The 20,937-nt window shown below is 41.4% G+C and overlaps 1 protein-coding gene across 1 annotated transcript; it reads left to right on the top strand.

The window, feature by feature from the left end:
- The first annotated feature begins 1,837 nt into the window (after nucleotides 1-1,837).
- LOC100579591 lies at nucleotides 1,838-17,156 on the top strand. Its single transcript, XM_030809156.1, is given in 5 exon segments — nucleotides 1,838-1,876; nucleotides 1,996-2,200; nucleotides 2,203-2,457; nucleotides 15,815-15,960; nucleotides 16,686-17,156. Coding segments are annotated over 5 exon segments (1,116 nt in total).
- The last annotated feature ends 3,781 nt before the right edge of the window (nucleotides 17,157-20,937 follow it).

Genomic DNA, 20,937 nt, shown 5'->3' with positions numbered 1-20,937 from the left:
GGATGCACCACCCAGCCAACATTTCAGTCCTCTAGACTACACAATTTAATACTCTTCAACTTATGCCTAACACTCAAATCATTATCACTCATTACACTATTATATATATTGTTACTCTTATTTCTAACAATTTATCTATACTCACCCTCTCTGTAGACATATTCCAGTTATCTTTCTATATATTATTATAAAAACTTGGAGCTAATGCCATGGATTTATTTTTAATAATACATTCTTTTCAATCAAATAATTTATTATTAAAAAGACATAATATACATACAAATTGTAATGGTGTTACTTATTTTGTTACTATGGATCTCACAAAATTGCTTGTCTGTGAAGGGCATGCATTATATGGATGAGTGTTGTTTTCTGCTACAAGTGTCAGAAAAGTGTAAGATGGATTGAAACAGGAATTTTGTTCTCATGAACCCATCTGGAGGTATCACCTGTTAACTCACATAAATGGCTCAATAAGGTCAGGAATGGCTTCTCTGTCATTTCCATCCTGGGCAATGGAAAGATGGCTCAACCCAGCCATCACATCCAGGTCCAAGACTGAGGAGGAGCCAAGAAGAGCATCAGTGATATTCACACAGGATCATTTTATCAGAAAAGCTTCCGCTTCCCATAAGCCTCTCTGCAGTTTCCAATATGTGTTTCTTAGCAGAGAATAATGCCCCAGGAACATCCCTGCCAGAGAGAAATGTCAGCTAGAGGAGTGGCTACTTAGATTTTTCACATTCTCTTTCCTGGTGCTATGTACCATCAGACACCTGATAAAACAACTTCATGCCTCATCAACTGCCTAAGATACAACTTTATTAAAACATTTTTTTTATAAATATTTCCATTATTATCATAAAATGTGAACTTCAGAATCTCTGTTGCAGGCAGAATTCTGGATGACCACAGTATTAGCCTGTTGTCACACTGCTATAAAGAAATATCTGAGACTGGATAATTTATAAAGAAAGAGGTTTAATTGACTCACTGTTCTGAATGGCTGGGGAGGCTCAGGAAACTTACAATCATGGCAGGAGGGGAAGCAAACGCGTCCTTCTTCACAAGGCGGCAGGAGAGAGAAGTGCCAATAGTGAGAGGGAAGAGTCCCTTATAAAACCATTAGATCTTGTGAGAACCCACTCACTATCCCAAGAACAGCATGGGGGAAACTGGAAACTGCCCCCATGATTCAGTTACCTCCACCTGTGTCTCCCTTGACATGGGGAGTATGGGACTACAGGGATTACAATTCAAGATGAAATTTGGGTGGTGGCCAGCCAAAACCGTATGAACCACCACCTATGATCCATCCCCATAATGCACACTCCAGATATCTCCCCTCTTTTGAGTGTTGAGAAACCCATGAACTTAGTTTTTCATACATTGATTAGGTTACAAATCTGTGAACCCGTAAATACAATGAAGGTAACACCACCCTTGGGTGGGCACAACCCATAGACTTGATAAGCTTTCCACTGTGGGGGGAGGGGGGAGGGGGAGAACCTCATTGGTGCTCCTTGCCCTGCCTCCCACCTCAGGATGATGCAGAGATCCTTTGAGCTGACACCTGGGCATGTCATCCCCTTACCCCCAGGACAGCACTCAGCCCTGACCAGCTACTTTGTAGGGTGGGATGGGGACAGCTCATTCTCATTAGGTTAAAAATCTCGTGAAGCAATGAGTGCAATGGAAGCTAGCCAGGTGGCTCTAATGCAATCATCACAGCAAATTATAAGACTCTAAACTTGTTGAGACCACAGAGCAAGACTAGCTGCAGGAAGATTCCCACTGCGGGTGTGTGACCTCGGAAGCCCAGGACCCCACAGGGTGAATGAGCATCCTGACCTCTGACCCACAGACCTGTGAGCAGGTAAGTCTAGGGCTGGATTGAAAGGGCTAAGCGTGAGGATGCATCTTCTGCACGGATCTCAAGTCACAGGCTCTCTGAATCCTGTCCACAAACCCACCGCCCTCGCTCCCTGATGCCAGAGCCGCCTGCAGCTGGTCAGGCTCAGCCCAAGGACAGGGGAGAGGCCACGGCCCTGCACCACAGCAGACATCAAGCAGAACACTCACAAAGCCACCACCTGGGAGGCCCCCAGAAAGCCCCTGGCCACCAAAGCTGCCGGCAAGAGGGCGCGCCTACAGGAGGGGATCAAGAAGCCCCACGGCTACAGGCCTGGCACCCTGACGCTTACAAAATCAGAAAGTACCAGAAGTCCACTCAGCTGCTTCTGTGCAAGCTGCACGTCCAGTACCTGGTGCGCGAGATCGCCCAGGCCATCAGCCCGGACCTGCGCTTCCAGAGCGCAGCCACTAGCGCCCTGCAGGAGCCCAGCGAGGCCTACCTGGTGCGCCTCTTTGAAGACACCAACCTGTGTGCCATCCATGCCAGGCACGTGACATTTACGCCCAGAGACATGCAGCTGGCCTGCCGCCTCCGTGGAGCGGGTACTTAAGAGCTCACTCTCCTGGGATACCTTGCACTCTAGAGGGCTTCCTTCTGTTTTGTTTTTTGTTTTTGTTTTCTCTTCTTTCAGTTACTGGTAGTTCTGATGTTAGAAGTTTTATTCCGTTCTGGTTTCTTTTCCCCCATGGGGTCCAAAAGTAGCTAAGAATATGATTGGGAGTGGAAACATAAGCAGAAATCACAGGTAGTGACTGTGTTTCTATTTGCTTTTATTCGTAAACTTTTATTCTGCATTGAGGGTCTAATGCATTAGTGTTGATGGAAATGTCTCAGTGAGCAAGTTTCAGCACTTCAACTCTACATCAATTGTCAATACATTTGCTCTTTTGTTTGGAGAATGCCTCATTAGACTATTTACAAGCAAATTACATTTCTTCTTGATGGAAACTCGATGATATTTTTCGCTCTTGATCAAACAGTAGATGAGACCCACACTTTGAAATTTTCTATATGCAGCCACATGGTTTCAATGCTTCCTGTCTCCTGGGCTGTTCCTGCTAGTTTGCTATGAAAATACATCCAACTCTACTTTCTAAAAAGTGAACAGACTCTCTATCCACAAGTCACTTCACATTACAGGAGGCAGAACAGCCAGTGTGGGTCTGTTTGTGGGTAGGAGAGAGAGAGACACTTATTAGAAGTTTCTAATGCAGTCCGTCACTGGCAGGTCAGCATTCTAGAACATCGTCATGGTTATGGCCATGACTGGAATAACCAGGGCCTTATTCAGGGAGGTGGTAGCAGCAGCCCTCGGTGTGTGTGAGATGGGGAATCAGATGCCCCGCTGCAGCCCAAGCATTGGAAGGAGGCTGTTCACAGATGAAAATCAAGGGCCACTTCAACATCTAGTACAAAATAATTGTCTTCTTCTGGGCCCCAGTCTAGATAGAAAGGCCTGTTCTTAAAGGACAAAGGACTGAATCCACTGTTTCTATGACAGGACTGCTTGTGCCCTGCACCTTCTGTGTTTTAGTCTAGGCTGAATTGACCTACAATTTTAACGTCTTTCTCCAACTGTTTCATTGATCTCATCTAGATGAAGGCAGCAGCTTCTTTCATAATTGCTTTGACTAAATATTTGTGCTTCTGGGGGCATATAGACACATTTTTCTGTTTCTTTCTACCTGAAAGAAAAAAAGTTGTGTGGGTCCAAAGCGTCCTGGGGACAGGACGCTACTTTCAGAGAGAAAACCTCTTCCAAGAGACATGTGTTTTCATACTGAAGCCTGGAGCTGCAATGTCTTAGCTTTTCTGCTTGCTGCTTGATTTCAATAGGTGAAGCCTCCAGAAACTATTTCCTTATGGTAGTCTATCCAGAAGGCTGTGTCCTGAGCAGGAGACTGGAATTGATTTGAATGAATGAAATTTGAATGAATGAAAATTGAATTTTCATTTGTCATCCACTGAACTATTTTCTGACTTTTCCAAGAATGAAATTAAAATTACACACCAAGTTGTTGTCTAAAATGACTTCATTCACATTGCTACCAAGATTGTTTTATGTCGGGGGGGGCCCTTTGATAATATTAAAATGGTAAAGTATTCTAGAAGCTGCATGGAAAACTTCAGAGAGAAAACAGACCCTAGAAACACTGTCTAGTCTCTGCACTCATTTCCATGCCTTCAGCTCTGAAGAATCGGTTTTACTGTAAACTATTTTTATAGCTAAGGTAAGATACTGATCTCTCTCTTGTCCTTCTGAGAAAGAAAAATACATCTGACATGTAATTTTATAGTACGTAAGATTCTCACATATTTTAATTTTATATTATGGTGTTAAAATGCAAAAATTAAAGAGAAAATTCCTATGATTATAAGATTTAAGCATTAAATATTTTCATTAAAATAAAACACTTTTTCTAATTACACTGACATATAATTCATCAAATTCATTCTTACTCTGAATGTAAGAAAAATGGGAACAAGTGTATAGTAAAAAATCAAATGAACTTCCTGTGTTCATGGTGGCATGGATGGAGCTTAGTCATCATCGCTCTGCCCTAACAAGTATAAAATTTAAAAAGTGCAAAATTGGCCAGGCATGGTGGTTCATGCCGGTAATCCCATCACTTTGGGAGGCAGAGGCAGGCGGATCACCTGAGGTTGGGAGTTCAAGACCAGCCTGGCCAACATGGAGAAACCCTGTCTCTACTAAAAAAAAAAAAAAAAAAAAAATTAGCTGGGCATGGTGGCGCATGCATATAATCCCAGCTACTTGGGAGGCTGAGGTAGGAGAATCACTTGAACCTAGGAGGTGGAGGTTGCGGTGAGCCAAGATCGCACCATTGCACACCAGCATGGGCAACAAGAGTGAAACTCTGTCTCAAAAAGAAAGTGAAAAATCAACATCTCTTTTGACATTTCTCTGAGTAGTGAGGTCATAGGGCAAACTGCAGAGAAAATAAAAAGATCTGTGCTTTCCTCACTTCAAAGTATGCTATAAAATGATAGTAACCCAAGCAGAATAACACTGGCTTAAAAACAGACACTTAGACCACTGGAACAGAGTAGAGGCCACAGAAGTCAATCCACACATGTACAGCCAACTGAGTTTACACAAAGGTGACAACAACAACAATGAAGAAATGACTGTCTTTTCAATCAATGGTGACAGGAAAACTAGATATCCACGTGCAAAATAATCAAATTACACCCTTTTCTCTTAGCATATGGAAAAATACACTAAAATCTCTTTCAAACTTTAGAGCAGGACCCTCAACTATGACCCTACTACAAGAAACATAGGGAAAAACATCCCCAATGCTGGTTAGGCCAGTGATCTTTTAGATATAACCCAAAAACACAGACAACAAAAGCAAAAGTCGACAAAAGGAATTATATCTAACAAGTTTCTGCATAACAAAGGAAACAATCAACAGAGTGAAGAGACAACCAGCAGAATGGAACAAAATATTTGCACACCATATATCTGATGGAATAAATTTCCCAAAATACTAAGAAATTCAAACAACTCAATAGGAAGAAACAAAAATCCAAAATAAAAATAACCAAAAGACCTAAAGAGACATTTATGAAAAAAAGACAGAAAGGTATGACCAGTGGGTGTATGGAAAAATGCTCCACATCACTAACCATCACAGAAATGCAAATTACAACCAAAATAAAATATTGCATCACACCCATTAGAATAACTGTTATGAAAACGTCAAGAGATAACAATTGTAGATGAAGTTGTGAAGAAAAGGGAAACCACTTGCCCTGTTGGTGAGAATGCAAATTAGTACAACCACTACAGAAACTAGTATGGCAGTTCCTCCAAAAACTAAAAATAGAGCTACAATATGTTCCACCAATGCCATACTGCTAAATATATATCCAGAGGAAATAAAAGTAGTATACTGAAGAGCTATCTGTATGCTCATGTCTATTGCAGCACTATAACTAACATAGAAAATCAACATAAGTGTCCAAAAAAAGATGACTGGATAAAGAAGATGTGATATGTATACACAACAAAATACATCTCCAGGTTCATCTATGTGTTCTTATATTTTAAGGCTACTTAAGGAATAGCCTAAAAAATAAGGACACAAAGATGAACCTGGAGATCATTATGCTATGTTATGCTATGTAAATATGCAAGGCATAGAAAGACAAATACTACTTGACCTCAATCTTATGTAGAATCTAAAAAATTGATCTTATAGAAGTAGACAGTAGCATGGTAGTTACCATGGGTTGGGGCGGCAGGGGTGGGGTATTTGAGGAGACAGTCAAAATATACAAATTCAGTCACATGGGAGGAATAAATTCAAGAGATCTATTTTACAGCGTGGTGACTCCACCTAACAATATATCGTGCTCTTGAAAAATGCTGAGTGAATGTGAATTGTTCTTACAAACTACAATAACTGTGTAAAAAGTAGCTAGATTTTGACATTGTAAAATGTATATGATACATCATGTTGCACATAAGAAGTATATACAATATGAAATGTCAGGAGACAAGATTTACCAATAAATAAATACAGAGATCCATGGTTGGAAGGGGTTGGTGTTGAAAGAAGAAATAGAGAAGCTAGAGACAAAAGATATTTAGAGAAGTGAAAACTATTTCATAGGACACTATGGTTGTGGATGCCTGTCATGATGCATCTGTCCAAACCCATAGAATGTACAACAAAAACGTAGTGAACACTAATGTAAGCTACAGACATTGAGTGATAATAATAGATCAATGTAGGTTCAATGATTGTAACTCACATACAATCTGGGATAGGGAGTTGATACCGGAGGGAGGCTATGCATATGTGGGGGAAGGATATAGGGGAACTCTCTAATTTTTGCCCAATTTTGCATAAAACTAAAACTTTTCTATAAAATGAGCACAAAATTCTTAGCTAAAGCCATCAGGCAAGAGGAAGAAATAAAAGGTATTAACATTGGAAAAAAGCAAGTCAGACTATCTCTGTTGCCTGGTGATCTGATGGTATACATAGTAAACCTTAAACACGCCTACAAAAGACAGCCAGACCTTATAGGTAAATTCAGTAAAATCTCAGGTTGCAAAAGTCATGCACACAAATTAACAGCTTGCTATACACCAACAACAACCAAGATGAGAATTAAATCAAAAACTCGATCCCTCTTACAGTAGCTACATATGTATATGGGAATATACTTAAAAAAGAAGGTAAAAGAGCCCAACAAGGAAAACTACAAGGCACTGCTGAAAGAAGTAATAGACGGTACAAACGAACAGAAATACTTTCCATGCCCGTGGATTAGAAAAACCAGTATTGTTAAAACAAAAAACCACGCAGCCCAAAGAAAACTACAGATTCGATGCAATTTCTTCCCAAATAACAACATCATTTTATGCAGAGTTAGAAAAAAAATTCTAAAGTTCATATGGAACCAAAAACAGCTAGGATAGCCAAGCCATCCTAAGGAAAAGGAAAAAATATGGAGGCATCACATTACCAGACTTCAAAGTATCCCAAAAGGCTATGCCAAACAATGTGGTATTGGCATAAAAGTAGATCCATAGACCAATGAAACAAAATAGAGAAAACAAAAATAAAGCCAACTGATTTTGACAAAGCATCCAGAAACATCAACTGGGGAAATAACACCCTATTTGAATAAATGCTGATGGGAACATTGAATAGCCACACACAGAAGAGGGAAACTGGATCCCTATCTTTCATCATACACAAAAATTTACTTAAGGTGAATTCAAGACTTAAATCTAGGTCCTGAAACAACAAAAACTCTAGAAGAAAACCCGGGAAAACTCTTCTAGACATTGGCCTAGGCAAACAACTTATAACAAAGACCCCAAAAGCAAATTCAAAAAAAGCAAAAATAAATCAGTGGGAGCTAATGAAAAGAAAAAATAAATCATCAGAGTAAACAAACAACCTACAGAATGGGAGAAACTATTTGCAAATTATGCCTCTGGCAAAGGACAGATTGATCCAGAATCTACAAGAAATTGAAACAAATCATCAAAGAAAACACAAATAATTCCATTAAAAAGTGAGCAAACAACATGCATAGACGTTTCTCAAAAGAAAACACACAAATAACTAATAAACAGGGAAAAATGCTCCACATCTCTAATTATCAGGGAAATGCAATTTAAAGCCACAATGAAAAACAGCTGAGTTTCTCACCCACCTTACCCCAGCGGGAATGGTCATTATTCAATAGTCAAAGAACAGCAGGTGTTGGCGTAAATGTGGTGAAAAGGAAACGTTTAGGCATTGCTGGTGGAATGTAAATTAGTACAACCTCTGCAGAAAACAGTGTAGAGATTTCACAAGGAACTCAAAGTAGATCTACCATTCCATCCAGAAATCCCACTACTGGGTACACACCTAAAAAAAAGAAGTCATATCAAAGAAACCTGCACACATATTTTTATCACAGCACAATTCACAATTGCGAAGATATAAAATCAACCTAAGTGCCCATCAACTGATGAGTGGGCCCCAAGATGGCCAATCGGAAGCAGCTGTGGTCTGTGGAGCTCACAGAGAGGAAGAGGGGCGAGTGAATGCAGCACCTTCAACTGAGATATCCACGTACTCACATTGAGACTATGTAGGAAAACAACCTGACCCATGGAGAATGAAGAAAAGCAGGGTGGGCCGGGCGCGGTGACTCACTCCTGTAATCCCAGCACTTTGGGAGGCCGAGGCGGGTGGATCACGAGGTCAGGAGATCGAGACCATCCTGGCTAACATGATGAAGCCCCCGTCTCTACTAAAAAAATAGAAAAAATTAACCGGGTGTGGTGGCCGGCTCCTGTAGTCCCAGCTACTCGGAAGGCTGAGGCAGGAGAATGGCGTGAACCTGGGAGGTGGAGCTTGCAGTGAGCCGAGATTAACCCACTCCAGCCCAGGCGACAGAGGGAGACTCCGTCTCAAAAAAAAAAAAAAAAAAAAAAACTAAAACCAGCCAATGCCCATCAATCGGGTCGATAAAGAAAATGCTTATATATATGTATATACACCACTGAATACAACTCAGCCAAAATAGGAAAGAAAAAAAAAAAAGAAAAGCAGGGTGGAGAAACGGTCCACCCTGGAGCAACACAGAGCCAAGGGAACCCGCACCCCCCGGTGGAGGGAAGCAGTGAGTGATTGCATGCCCCCGGGAAACCACACTTCTCCCGTGGATCTTTGCAATCTGTGGATCAGGAGGTCCCCTTATAGGCCCGTGTCTCCAGCGCCTTGGGTCTGATGCACACAGCTGTGTGGAGTCTCCGCAGAGCAGCTGCTCGAACATGTACAGAGACCCAGGAACTTTACATATTCTGGCCTCGGGATCCCTGGCAAAGGTATCTGCAGCTCAGGCAAGGCAGAAGGTCTGTGCATACCCTTAGGAAGGGGGCTAAATCCTGGGGGCTGAGCAGCATCAATCTGCAGGCCCCACTTACATGGCAACTCACAAGATAGGACCCACTGGCTTGGAATTCCAGCCAGCCACAAGAAACAAGGTGGAGCCTGCCTGAGACAGGACAGAGACCCCAGGAAAGGGCCAAGCTGCTATCTATGCTGTTTGGTCAACTCAGCTGTTTCGGTCTGCGGGCTTTGGAGAGTCCAAATGGTCGGGATAGGTAGGGTACCCCCAGCACAGCACAGCTGCTTTCCCAGAATGTGGCCAGACTGCTTCTTTAAGCAGGACCCCAATCCACTGCTCCTTGTGGGGTGGGTCCTCCCAGCCAGGGCCTCCAGCCACACCTGCCTCTGTTCTACAGCTGACAGAGTTCTAATTCTCCCTGAGTCTAAGTGTCCATGGGGTATCGCATGCTGCCACCATGACTGTTCAGGCATCAAAGCTGGTCCAGCCTGTGGGCCTTGGAGAGCCCTAATGGATCAGGGGCTGAAGGGATCCCCAATAGAGCACAGCTGCTCCACCAAAAAGCAGTTAGATTGTTTAAGTATGTCCCTGATCCCATTCCTCCCGACTGCATGAGATTTTCCCAAGCAGTGTAACCAGCCACCTCCTACAGATACATTCAAGCCAGTAACAAATTTAGTACCCTCCTGGGACAAAGTTTCCAGAGGAAGAAGCAAGATGCCATCTGTGCTGTTTTGCAGTTTTCAAAGGTGATAATTCCACCTATGGGAAAAACCCAGGTGACTACAATCTGGAGCAGACATCCAGCAAACTGCAGCAGCCCTACAGAAGAGTGGCTAGAGTGTTAAAAAAAAAATCAAACAGCAAACAACAACCACAACAAAACCAAAACCCCCATCTAAAGGTCAGCAACCTCAAAGCTTGAAGCTAGATAAACCCACAAAGATAAGAAAGAATTTGACAATGCTTTTTATTTCTCTTACATTTCTTTCAGATGAAATTAAGCTTCAGAGAATAACATCTCCTATCACATTCATATCACATTTTTGCATATCTAACTTGATTTTTTCTCCTGAACTTTATTAAGTCATAGTGATATTCATCAGTTTCAACTTTGAAAAAAAAAAAGAAATTCATGTTGCCTCTTTTAATTCTTAAAAAAAGAAGGATTAGCACAAAAAAATCTGAAAACTCAAAAACCCAGAGTGCCCCTTTTCCTCCAAATGACCACAACACCTCTCCACCAAGGGCTCAGAAGTGGGCTGAGACTGAAATGGTTAAAATGACAGGACATGGATAAAAATAAACTTCGCTGACCTAAAAGACCATGTTGTAACCCAATGGAAAGAAGCTAAGGATCATGATAAAACAATGCAGACTTAGACTCCCACACAATAATAATGAGAGACTTTAACACCCCACTGACAACATTAGACAGATCATCAAGACAGAAAATTAACAGATATTCAGGACCTGAACTCAGCTCTGGATCAAATGGACCTAACAGGTATCTACAAAACTCTCCACCCAAAAACAATAGAATATACATTCTTCTCATCAACACACAGCAGTTACTCTAAAATTGATCACATAACTGGAAGTAAAACACTTTTCACCAAATGAAAAATAACTGAAATTATAACAGTCTCTTGGACCACAGCACAATCAAATTAGAACACAAAATTAAGAAATTCACTCAAAACCATACAACCACATGGAAACTGAACAACCTGCTCTGGAATGACTTTTGGGTAAATAATGCAATTAAGGCAGAAATCAAGAAGTTCTTTGAAACTAATGAGAATGAATATAAAATGTATCAGAATCTCTGGGGTGCAGCTAAAGCAGTGTTAAGAGGGAAATTTGTTGCACTAAACACCCACATCAAAAAGTTAGAAAAGACTTGTTAAAAACTTAACATCAGAACTAAAGATCTAGAGGACAGGAGCAAACAAATGCCAAAGCTAATAGAAGATAGTAAATAACCAAGATCACAGCTGAACTGAAGGAGATAGAGACACAAAAAAACCCTTCAAAAAATCGATGAATTCAGTAGCGGGTGTTTTGAAAAAATTAATAAAATAGATAAACTTCTAGCTAGGCTAATAAAGGAGAAAAAGAGAAGATTAAAATAAACACAATCAGGCTGGGTGCGGTGGCTCACGCCTGTAATCCCAGCAGTTTGGGAGGCCGAGGCAGGTGGATCACAAGGTCAAGAGATCAAGACCATCCTGATCCAAAATGGTGAAACTCTGTCTCTACTAAAAATACAAAAATTAGCTGGGCATGGTGGCGTGCACCTGTAGTCCCAGCTACTCGGGAGGCTGAGGCAGGAGAATCGCTGGAACCCGGGAAGTGGAGGTTGCAGTGAGACAAGATAGCACCACTGCACTCCAGCCTGGTGATACAGACTCCATCTCAAAAAAAAAAAAAACACACACACACAATCAGAAATACAGGGGATATCACCACTAACCCCACAGCAATACACACAGCCATCAGAGACTACAAACAACACCTCCATGAACATAAATTAGAAAATTAGAAGAAATAGATAAATTCCTGGACACGTTTACCCTACCAAGACTGATCCAGGAACAAATCAAATCCTCAAATAGACCAATAATAAGTTCTAAAATTGAAGCAGTAATTAATAGCCTACCAACCAAAAAGGCCCAGGACCAGAAGATTCACAGTTGAATTCTACCAGAAGTAAAAAAAAAAAAAAAGGAGCTGGCACCATTCCTACTTTCCAAAATATTAGGCCAGCATCATTCTGATACCAAAACCTGGCAGAGATACAACAAAAAAAGAAAACTTCAGGCTAATATCCTTGATGAACATTGATGCAAAATTCTTCAACACAATGCTGGCAAACCAAATCCAGCAGCACATCAAAAAGCTTATCCACCACAATCAAGTGGGCTTCATCCCTGTGATGCAAGGCTTGTTCAACATACACAGATCAATAAATGTGATTCATCACATAAACAGAACTAAAGACAAAAACCACATGATTATCTCAATAGATGTAGAAAAGCCCTTTCATAAAATTCAACATCACTTCATGTTAAAAACTCTCAATAAACTAGGTATCAAAGGAACATACCTCAAAATAAGAGCCGTATATGATAAATCCACAGCCAATATCATACTGAATGGTCAAGGGCTGGAAGCACTTCCTGTGCAAATTGGCACAAGACAAGTTTGCCCTTTCTCACCACTCCTATTCAACATAGTACTGGAAGTCTTAGCCAGAGTAATCAGACAAGAGAAAGAAAGAAAGGGCATCCAAATTGTTAAAGAGGAAGTTAAACTGTCACTGTCTCCAGTGGTATGATTGTTTACCTAGAAAATCCTAAAGACTCATGTCGAAAGCTCCTAGATCTGTTAAATGAATTCAGCAAAGTTTAAGGATACAAATTCATGTATACAAATCAGTAGCACTGCTATAAACCAACAGTGACCAAGCTGAGAATCAAATCAAGAACTCACCCCTTTTTATAATAGCTGCAAAAAATAAAGTAAAATACTTAGGAATATACCTATCCAAGGATGTGAAAGACCTCTACAAGGAAAAGTGCAAAATACTGCTGAAAGAAATCATAGATGAAACAAACATAAAAACATCCCATGCTTATGGAGGGGTAGAATCACTATTGTAACAATGACCATACTGCCAAAAGCAATCTACAAATTCAATGCAATTTCCATCAATATTCCATTATCATTCTTCACAGAATCAGAAAAAAACTGTTCTAAAATTTATATGGAAGTATAAAAGAGCCTGCATAGCCAAAGTAAGGCTGAGCACAAAGAAGGAATATGGAGGCCTCACATTACCCAACTTCAAATTATACTACAAGGCTATATTTACCAAAACAGCATGCTACTGGTATAAAAATAGGCATATAGACCAATGAAACAAAATAGATAATCCAGAAATAAAGCCAAATACTTACAGCCAACTGATCTTCGGCAAAGCAAACAAAAACATAAAGGAGCGAAAGGACACCCTATTCAACAAATAGTGCCAGGATAATTGGCAAGCCTCATATAGAAGGATGAAAGTGGATCCTCAACTCTCACCTTATACAAAAATCAACCCAAGATGGATGAAACACTTTAAATCTAAGACCTGAAACCATAAAAATTCTAGAAGATAACATCAAAAAACTTTCTAGACATTAGCTTAGGCAAAGAGTTCATGACCAAGAACCCAAAAGCAAATGCAAGAAAAACCAAGATAAATAGATAGGACTTAATTAAACTAAAAAGCTTCTGCACAGCAGGAAAACTTAATAAGAATCAGTAGAGTAAACAAACAACCTATAGAGTGGGAGAAAATATTCACATACTGTGTATCTTACAAAGGACTAATATTCAGAATCTACAAGGAACTAAAACAAAGCCTCAAGGAAAAGAACAAACAATCCCATCAAAAAGTGGGCTAAAACATACACAGGCAATTTTCAAAAGAAGATATACAAATGGCCACCAAACATATGAAAAAATGTTCAATAATGATCAAGGAAATGTAAATCAAAATCACAATGCAATGCCACCTTACTCCTGCAAGAATGCCATAATTAAAAAATCAAAAAATAATAGATGTTATGGTGGATGAGGTGAGGAACACTTTTACACTGCTGGTGGGAATGCAAACTAGCACAACCACTATGGAAAACAGGGTGGAGATTCCTTAAAGAACTAAAAGGAGATCTATCATTTGATCCACCAATCCCACTACTGGGTATCTGCCCAGAGAAAAATAAGTCATTATATGAAAAAAACACTTGCACACACATGTTTATAGCAGCACAATTCACAATTGCAAAAATGTGAAACCAGGCTGGGCACAGTGGCTCAGACCTGTAATCCCAGCACTTTGGGAGGTGGGTGGATCATGAAGTCAGGAGATCGAGACCATCCTGGCTAACATGGTGAAACCCCGTCTCTACCAAAAATATAAAAAATTAGCAAGGTGTGGTGGCGGGCACCCATAGTCCCAGCTATTAGGGAGGCTGAGGTAGGAGAATGGCGTGAACCCAGGAGGTGGAGCTTGCAGTGAGCCAAGATTGCACCACTGCACTCCAGCCTGGGCGACAGAGTGAGACTCTGTCTCAAAAAAAAAAAACAAAAACAAAAAAACCAGCCAATGTCCATCATCGGGTTGATAAAGAAAATGTTATATATATATATATATATAAAATATATATGTATGTATGTTATAAATGTTATATATGTAATAAATTTGTTATAAATGGTATATATAAATATATATATAAATGTTATATAGATGTGTCTGTGTGTGTGTGTGTGTGTGTGTGTGTATATATATATATATATATACCACTCAATACAACTCAGCCAAAAATAGGAAAGAAATAATGGTATTCCCAGCAACCTGGATGGAATTGGAGACCATTATTTTAAGTGAAGTAACTCAAGAATGGAAAATCAAACATCATATGTTCTCACTTATAAACAGGAGCTAAGCTATGACAACACAAAAACATAAGCATGTTACAGTGGACCTTGCGGACTTAGGTTGAAGGGTGGAAGGGGGTGAGGAATAAAAGACTATGCATTGGGTACAGTGTACACTGTTCAGGTGGTGGGCACACCAAAACTTCAGAAATCACCATTAAATCACTTATGCATGTAACCAAACACCACCTGCTCCCCAAAAACTATTGAAATAATAATAAAACAAAAGAAAAAAAACAGAAAACAGGAACATATACACCATGGACTGCTACTCAGCCATAAACAGGAATGAAACTATGTCATTTCAGCAACTTGGATGGAACTGGAGGCCATTATTCTCCGTAAAGTAACTCAGGAATCTACAAGCAAATAGTGCACCATCTCACCTAGAAGTGAAAGCTAAGCTATGGGTCCACAAAAGCATGCAGTGTAGTATACTAAACATTAGAGACTCAGAAGTGGGAAAGGTGAGAGGAGGGTGATGGAAGAAGAAACTGCCTGTTGAGGAAAATGTAAACTAACTGAGTGATAAGTGCACTAAAATCCCAGACTTCAACACTATGCAATTCATCTGTGGAACGAAAGACAACTTGTACTCCTAAAGCTATTGAAACACATTTTAAAAAATTTAACAACAAAATAATAATAATAATAAGCTCGAATTTTAAAACACTAATACGAACTTATTTTGTAAGTACTGATATCATGGATTCTATTGTTCTGTGTGCCATACCTACATTGAATTGGGCACTAATTTCTACTATAGGTATCACAAAAGTCTTTTAACAGTATATTTGAATAGAATTCACAACTACACAATTTATCTATGGAACCTAAAACCTCAGGTACCCCTACAAATATTGAAATAACAAAATATATTCAATGTTTTCTGAGCTCAGCTGTGACCTCGGGTCAGCAGGTCAGTGAGGTCAAAGCTGGCTTCTCAGGACCTCGTGGCATTCCCATCATGGGCAATGGCAGGATAGCTCAGCTCAGGTGTCCCTTCCACCTTCATAGGGGAAAAGGAGCTTGAGGGAGCTGAGGGGGAGCACCAGCGACAGTCACATGTGATTCTTTTCTCAGGAAAGCTTTGGCTTATCCAGAGCCAAATCTGCTGGAGGCTACCAGAAGATTTTCATGAGTGTCACTTTTGGGGAGAAAATGTCAGAGCAGAATCCCTGACAGAGAAGTGACCATTTCAAAATTTTCAAATTTCCATACCCCCCCACCCCCCTCCTGGAACACTTCATTCTCAAAGGAACTGATAAAACCTCATGATCTCATGCATTGGCGTTTTGGAGCAGATGTGCAAGTTGGCTAAATTTCGACTTTATTAAATTATTTTTTCCACTGTCAGTATTTCCATGATGATGGAGAAATGTAAACTTTCAGATTCTCTTCCACACCTAGAAGTTTACGTTACCCACCCACCTACCATCCCTCCCACAAGGCGCACTGCATGCAGAAGGTTCGGTCTCCATTGGGTGTTTGCAGAACCTGGGGCCTTGATTGTGTTTTCACAGCCCTGATTAGGTTGAGTATCTAGTGAAGCAGGAAGTACAATGGAAGGTAGCTGGGTGGGTCTAATCCAATCATCTGAGCTCCTTAAAAGAGGCAGGGTTTTACTGAGACCACAGAGATCTCCAGTCAGAAAGAGACTGCCTGCGAGGGAGATTCCTGGCCGCTGCTGTGTAGACCAAGGAAACCCAGGACCCTCCCTCCGGGAAGACTAAGCAGCCCGGCCTCCGACCCACAGACCTGAGAGCTGGTAAGTGTGGGGCTGGGTTGGCGGGGGCTAAGCGTGTGTGTGAGTCATGCGCATGGATCTCAACTCACAGGCTCTCTGAATCCTGTCCACAGCACCACTGCCCTCGCTCTCTGACGCCAGCACCGCCTGCAGCCGGCCAGGCTCAGCCCAAGGAGAGGGGAGAGGCTAAGGCCCCGCATCATGGCGCGCACCAAGCAGACCGCCCGCAAAGCCACCGCCTGGCAGGCCCCCAGGAAGCCCCTGGCCACCAAAGCCGTCGGAAAAAGGGCGCCGCCTAAAGGAGGGATCAAGAAGCCTCACCGCTACAAGCCTGGCACTCTGGCTCTGCGGGAAATCAGAAAGTACCAGAAGTCCTCGCAGCTGCTCCTGCGCAAGCTGCCCTTCCAGCGCCTGGTGCGCGAGATCGCCCAGGCCATCAGCCCGGACCTGCGCTTCCAGAGCGCGGCCATTGGCGCCCTGCAGGAGGCCAGCGAGGCCTACCTGGTGCGACTCTTTGAAGACACCAACCTGTGTGCCATCCATGCCAGGCGCGTCACAATCATGCCCAGAGACATGCAGCTGGCCCGCCGCCTCCGCAGAGAGGGTCCTTAAGAGCCCAAAGGTAGCTAAGCATAGAATTGGGAGTGGAAACAGGGAGAAATCAGGTCTTGGTGGTGTTTCTGTGTGCTTTTGTTTGTTAATTTCTAATCTACCTTGAGGGTCATAAGGCACTAGTGTCAGGTGAAATATTTCAGTGAGCCAGTTTCAGCACTTCAGCTCTACATCAATTTTCAAGAAACCTGTTCATTTTCACTGGACTATGCCTGTGTTTAGACTACTAACCAAATAAATCTCTTCCTGATGGCAACTCAGTGATGTTTGTTTAACTTGATCAGTAGATGAGACCCACACTTCGACTTTTCCTGTATGCAGCTCTGTGTTTGCAATGCTCCCTGTGTCCTGGGCTGTTCCTGCTAGTTTGCTATGAACGCACATTCAAATCTGCTTTCTAAAATACAAATAGACTCTGTATCCATAGGTCACTTCACATTATGGGAGGCAGTGTGGGTGTGTGTGCGGGTAGGAAAGGGAAAGAGGCAGCCTTTAGAAGTCTGATACCGTCCATCTCTGGCAGTTCAGCGTCCTAGAACATGGTCGCGTCCATGGCCATGACTGAAGTGACCAAGGCCTTGGTAGGGGAGGTAGCAGGAGAGTCCCTGGAAGTGTATGAGACGTGGAGAGACACACGCCTGCTGCAGCCAAACCATTTGAGGCAGGCTGTCTGCAAGTTCAAGTTTAAGGGCCACTTTTTTTATTATTATTAATTTTTTTATTATTTTATTTTATTTTTATTTTTTTTTGAGACGGAGCCTCGCTGTCTCCCAGGCTGGAGTGCAGTGGCGCCATCTCCCCTCACTGCAAGTTCCGCCTCCCGGGTTCACGCCATTCTCCTGCCTCAGCCTCCTGAGTAGCTGGGACTACAGGCGCCCACCACCATGCACAGCTATTTTTTGTATTTTTAGTAGAGACAGGGTTTCATCATGTTGGTCAATATGGTCTCAATCTCCTGAACTCGTGATCTGCCCACCTTGGCTTCCCAAAGTGCTGGGATTACAGGTGTGAGCCACTGCACCCAGCCATTTTTTTTTTTTTTTTTTTTTTTTTGAGATGGAGTCTCGCTCTCTCGCCAGGCTGGAGTGCAGTGGCGCGATCTCGGCTCACTGCTACCTCCGACTCCCTGGTTGAAGCCATTCTCCTGCCTCAGCCTCCCGAATAGCTGGGACTACAGCCACTCGCCACCATACACAGCTAATTTTTGAACTTTTAGTAGAGCCATGTTGGCCAAGATGGTCTCGATCTCCTGATCTCATGATCTGCCTACCTCAGCCTCCCAAAGTACTGGGATTACAGACGACCACATTTTTAACAAGTACCAAAAAATCATGTGATTTTAGACTCAAGGCCAAAAAAGAAATACTGGGGGGAAACGTACTTGTTCCATGTTCCCTATGACAGAAGACTTTGTGTGCCAGAACTTCAGTGTCTCAATCTACCCTGAATTTACCCACAATTTTAATATCTTCCACAAACTCTTAAATTGGCCACACCTGGGTGAAGGAAGCAACCTATTTCATAATCATTTTGACTAAATATTTTGACCGTTTCTGACATCTGGGTTTTTTTCTACATCTTCCTATTTGGAAGATTGGAAGAATAAACTTGTGTGGGACTTTAGCACCCTCTGGATAGCAAACTGCTTTGAAAAAGAAACCCCTTCCAAGAGACTATGGTGATTTCACACTGAAGACAGAAGTTGCTCTGCCTTAGGACTTTGCTTTTTCTGGGTTTTATTTTCTTATCATGATCAGTTACTAGTTCATATTTTCTGCTGAATTTTTTTAAAGGCATTATTGATGAGATTATGGCCTTCTCACAAAAAAAATTACTTTGGTGAAAGTGGATTGAAATTAACAGAACTTAAATTTTTCAATGCTTTTCAAGTACAAGAGTTGAACATGGCATGGTAGGTGAGGGAGTAGGAGGTAGATTTTGACAAACACGATTTTTTCAATTCAGATGATTTCAAATTTTTTGTTTTTATCCAAACTACAGAAAATTTTAATGAGTTGTCAATTCAAAGGTCATTACAAAAAAAATTTGAAGCTAAATCACAATGTAATTTTTGAATTATGATCTCAAAAAATTTGAATAATTGGATGGCATTGCTGTGACAAAACAAGGTTTTTCAGCTCTTTCATCTTTAAAAACAAAAACCTGATGTGGAATCATCTCGTTTTACCAAACGGTAGTCTGCTCCCTTGAATATGTGCCTAAGAAAAACTAATTAAAAACAAAAGAACTTCATCTATCTCATTAATGTGTTCATATAAAAGAAAATATTTTCTTATCAAGTAGACTGCTAGATATTCCTATACTCAGCAGTAACTTGAAATTATATAACGTGTCTATCCAATATTCATGATAGTTATTAAACTATTACAAAAGATCTGACTCCATTCATTTTGTGAGAGCATGGCCCCCTTCTCTGCCATGTATGGAAGTTACCACTCTACTTTGTATCCTTCTTCATAGAAAACGTAACACCGACAAATTATTATTTAAACTTGTCTAATTGGGTTACAACGGTTTGTTTGTTGTACTTTTGAAGACCAGACCCTAGGTACTATGCACTTGGAAACAGTGCAGCTAGATTGTTTAAACTTTACTTGGGCACAGGCTAAATACTTTTGGGGGGCAAAGGCAGGCAGGGCGGATGTTAAGGTTATTCCAGAGTGATCACAAATTGTTGAAAATAACTGTGAAGTTGTAGGCTGTACGCGCTGGGTCACACCTGTAATCCCAGCACTTTGAGAGGCGAGGCAGGTGGATCTCTTGAAGTCAGGGGTTCAAGATCAGCTTAGCCAACATGGTGAAACTCCATCTCTACTAAAAATACAAAAATTAGCCAGTGTGGTGGCACATGCCTGTAATCCCAGCTACTCTGGAGGCTGAGGCAGGAGAATTGTTTGAACCTGGAAGGCAGAGGTTGCAGTGAACCAAGATCATGCCACTGTATGCCAGCCTGGGCAACCGAGCAAGACCCCATCAAAAAGAAAAAGAAAAAGAAAGGAGGGAAGGAGGGGAACGGAAGTGGAGGGGAGGGGAGGGAAGGGAAGGGAAAAGAGAAGGAAGGAAAGAAAGAAAGAAGGAAAGAAAGAAAGAAGGAAAGAAAAAGAATGAAAGAGAAAGAAAGAAAGAACGAAAGAAAGAGAGAGAGAGGGAAGGGAGGAAGGAAGAAAGGAAGGAAGGAAGGAAAGAAAAGCTGTGAAGTGCCGTCCCTTCATTTGTTAGTCATCTCCTCACTACCTCACCAGTTCCAGCCAGAGGCCACATTTTTCTAGGCAGTCTCCAAATGTACATTATGAGATAGACTTTAATAACAACAGTGAAGCTCCAGGAAAACTTACATTGTTATTAACATGTAATACAACCAGCCATGAAAGCTGTCAAAGATTTTTCCTGGAAAGATATCACTTTCTACAAATTTTCTTCTTGAGAATTGTGGCTATATGACATTACATATTGAGAAGGTTTAGAATGTGTAGGGACACTGAACCTTCTCAGCGAATCCGTTTTTCCTCTTTGAAAAAACAACCCTGTGTTTCTGCTCCTGAGCTGACCTGACCTCTGAGACCTTGATAGGATCTTGTTTCTGTCTTCAGCAGTTCAGCTTTACTCAAACTCCACAAAAAGCATTGAGATCTACGTGGGGGCCAGAAAAATGTTCTAACCTTGTTGTCCAATCACTACCCTCACTGCTGTGTGTAGATTTGTCTAGTGCTCGCTGAACACTAGAAGTAAAGAGAACCCTGCCCAAGCAACGAATTGTCCC

This window comes from Nomascus leucogenys, unplaced genomic scaffold (genome assembly GCF_006542625.1).
Source record: "Nomascus leucogenys isolate Asia unplaced genomic scaffold, Asia_NLE_v1 001828F_23179_qpd_obj, whole genome shotgun sequence".
Lineage (NCBI taxonomy): Eukaryota > Metazoa > Chordata > Mammalia > Primates > Hylobatidae > Nomascus > Nomascus leucogenys.
This window is presented reverse-complemented; position numbering and strand designations above follow the sequence as displayed.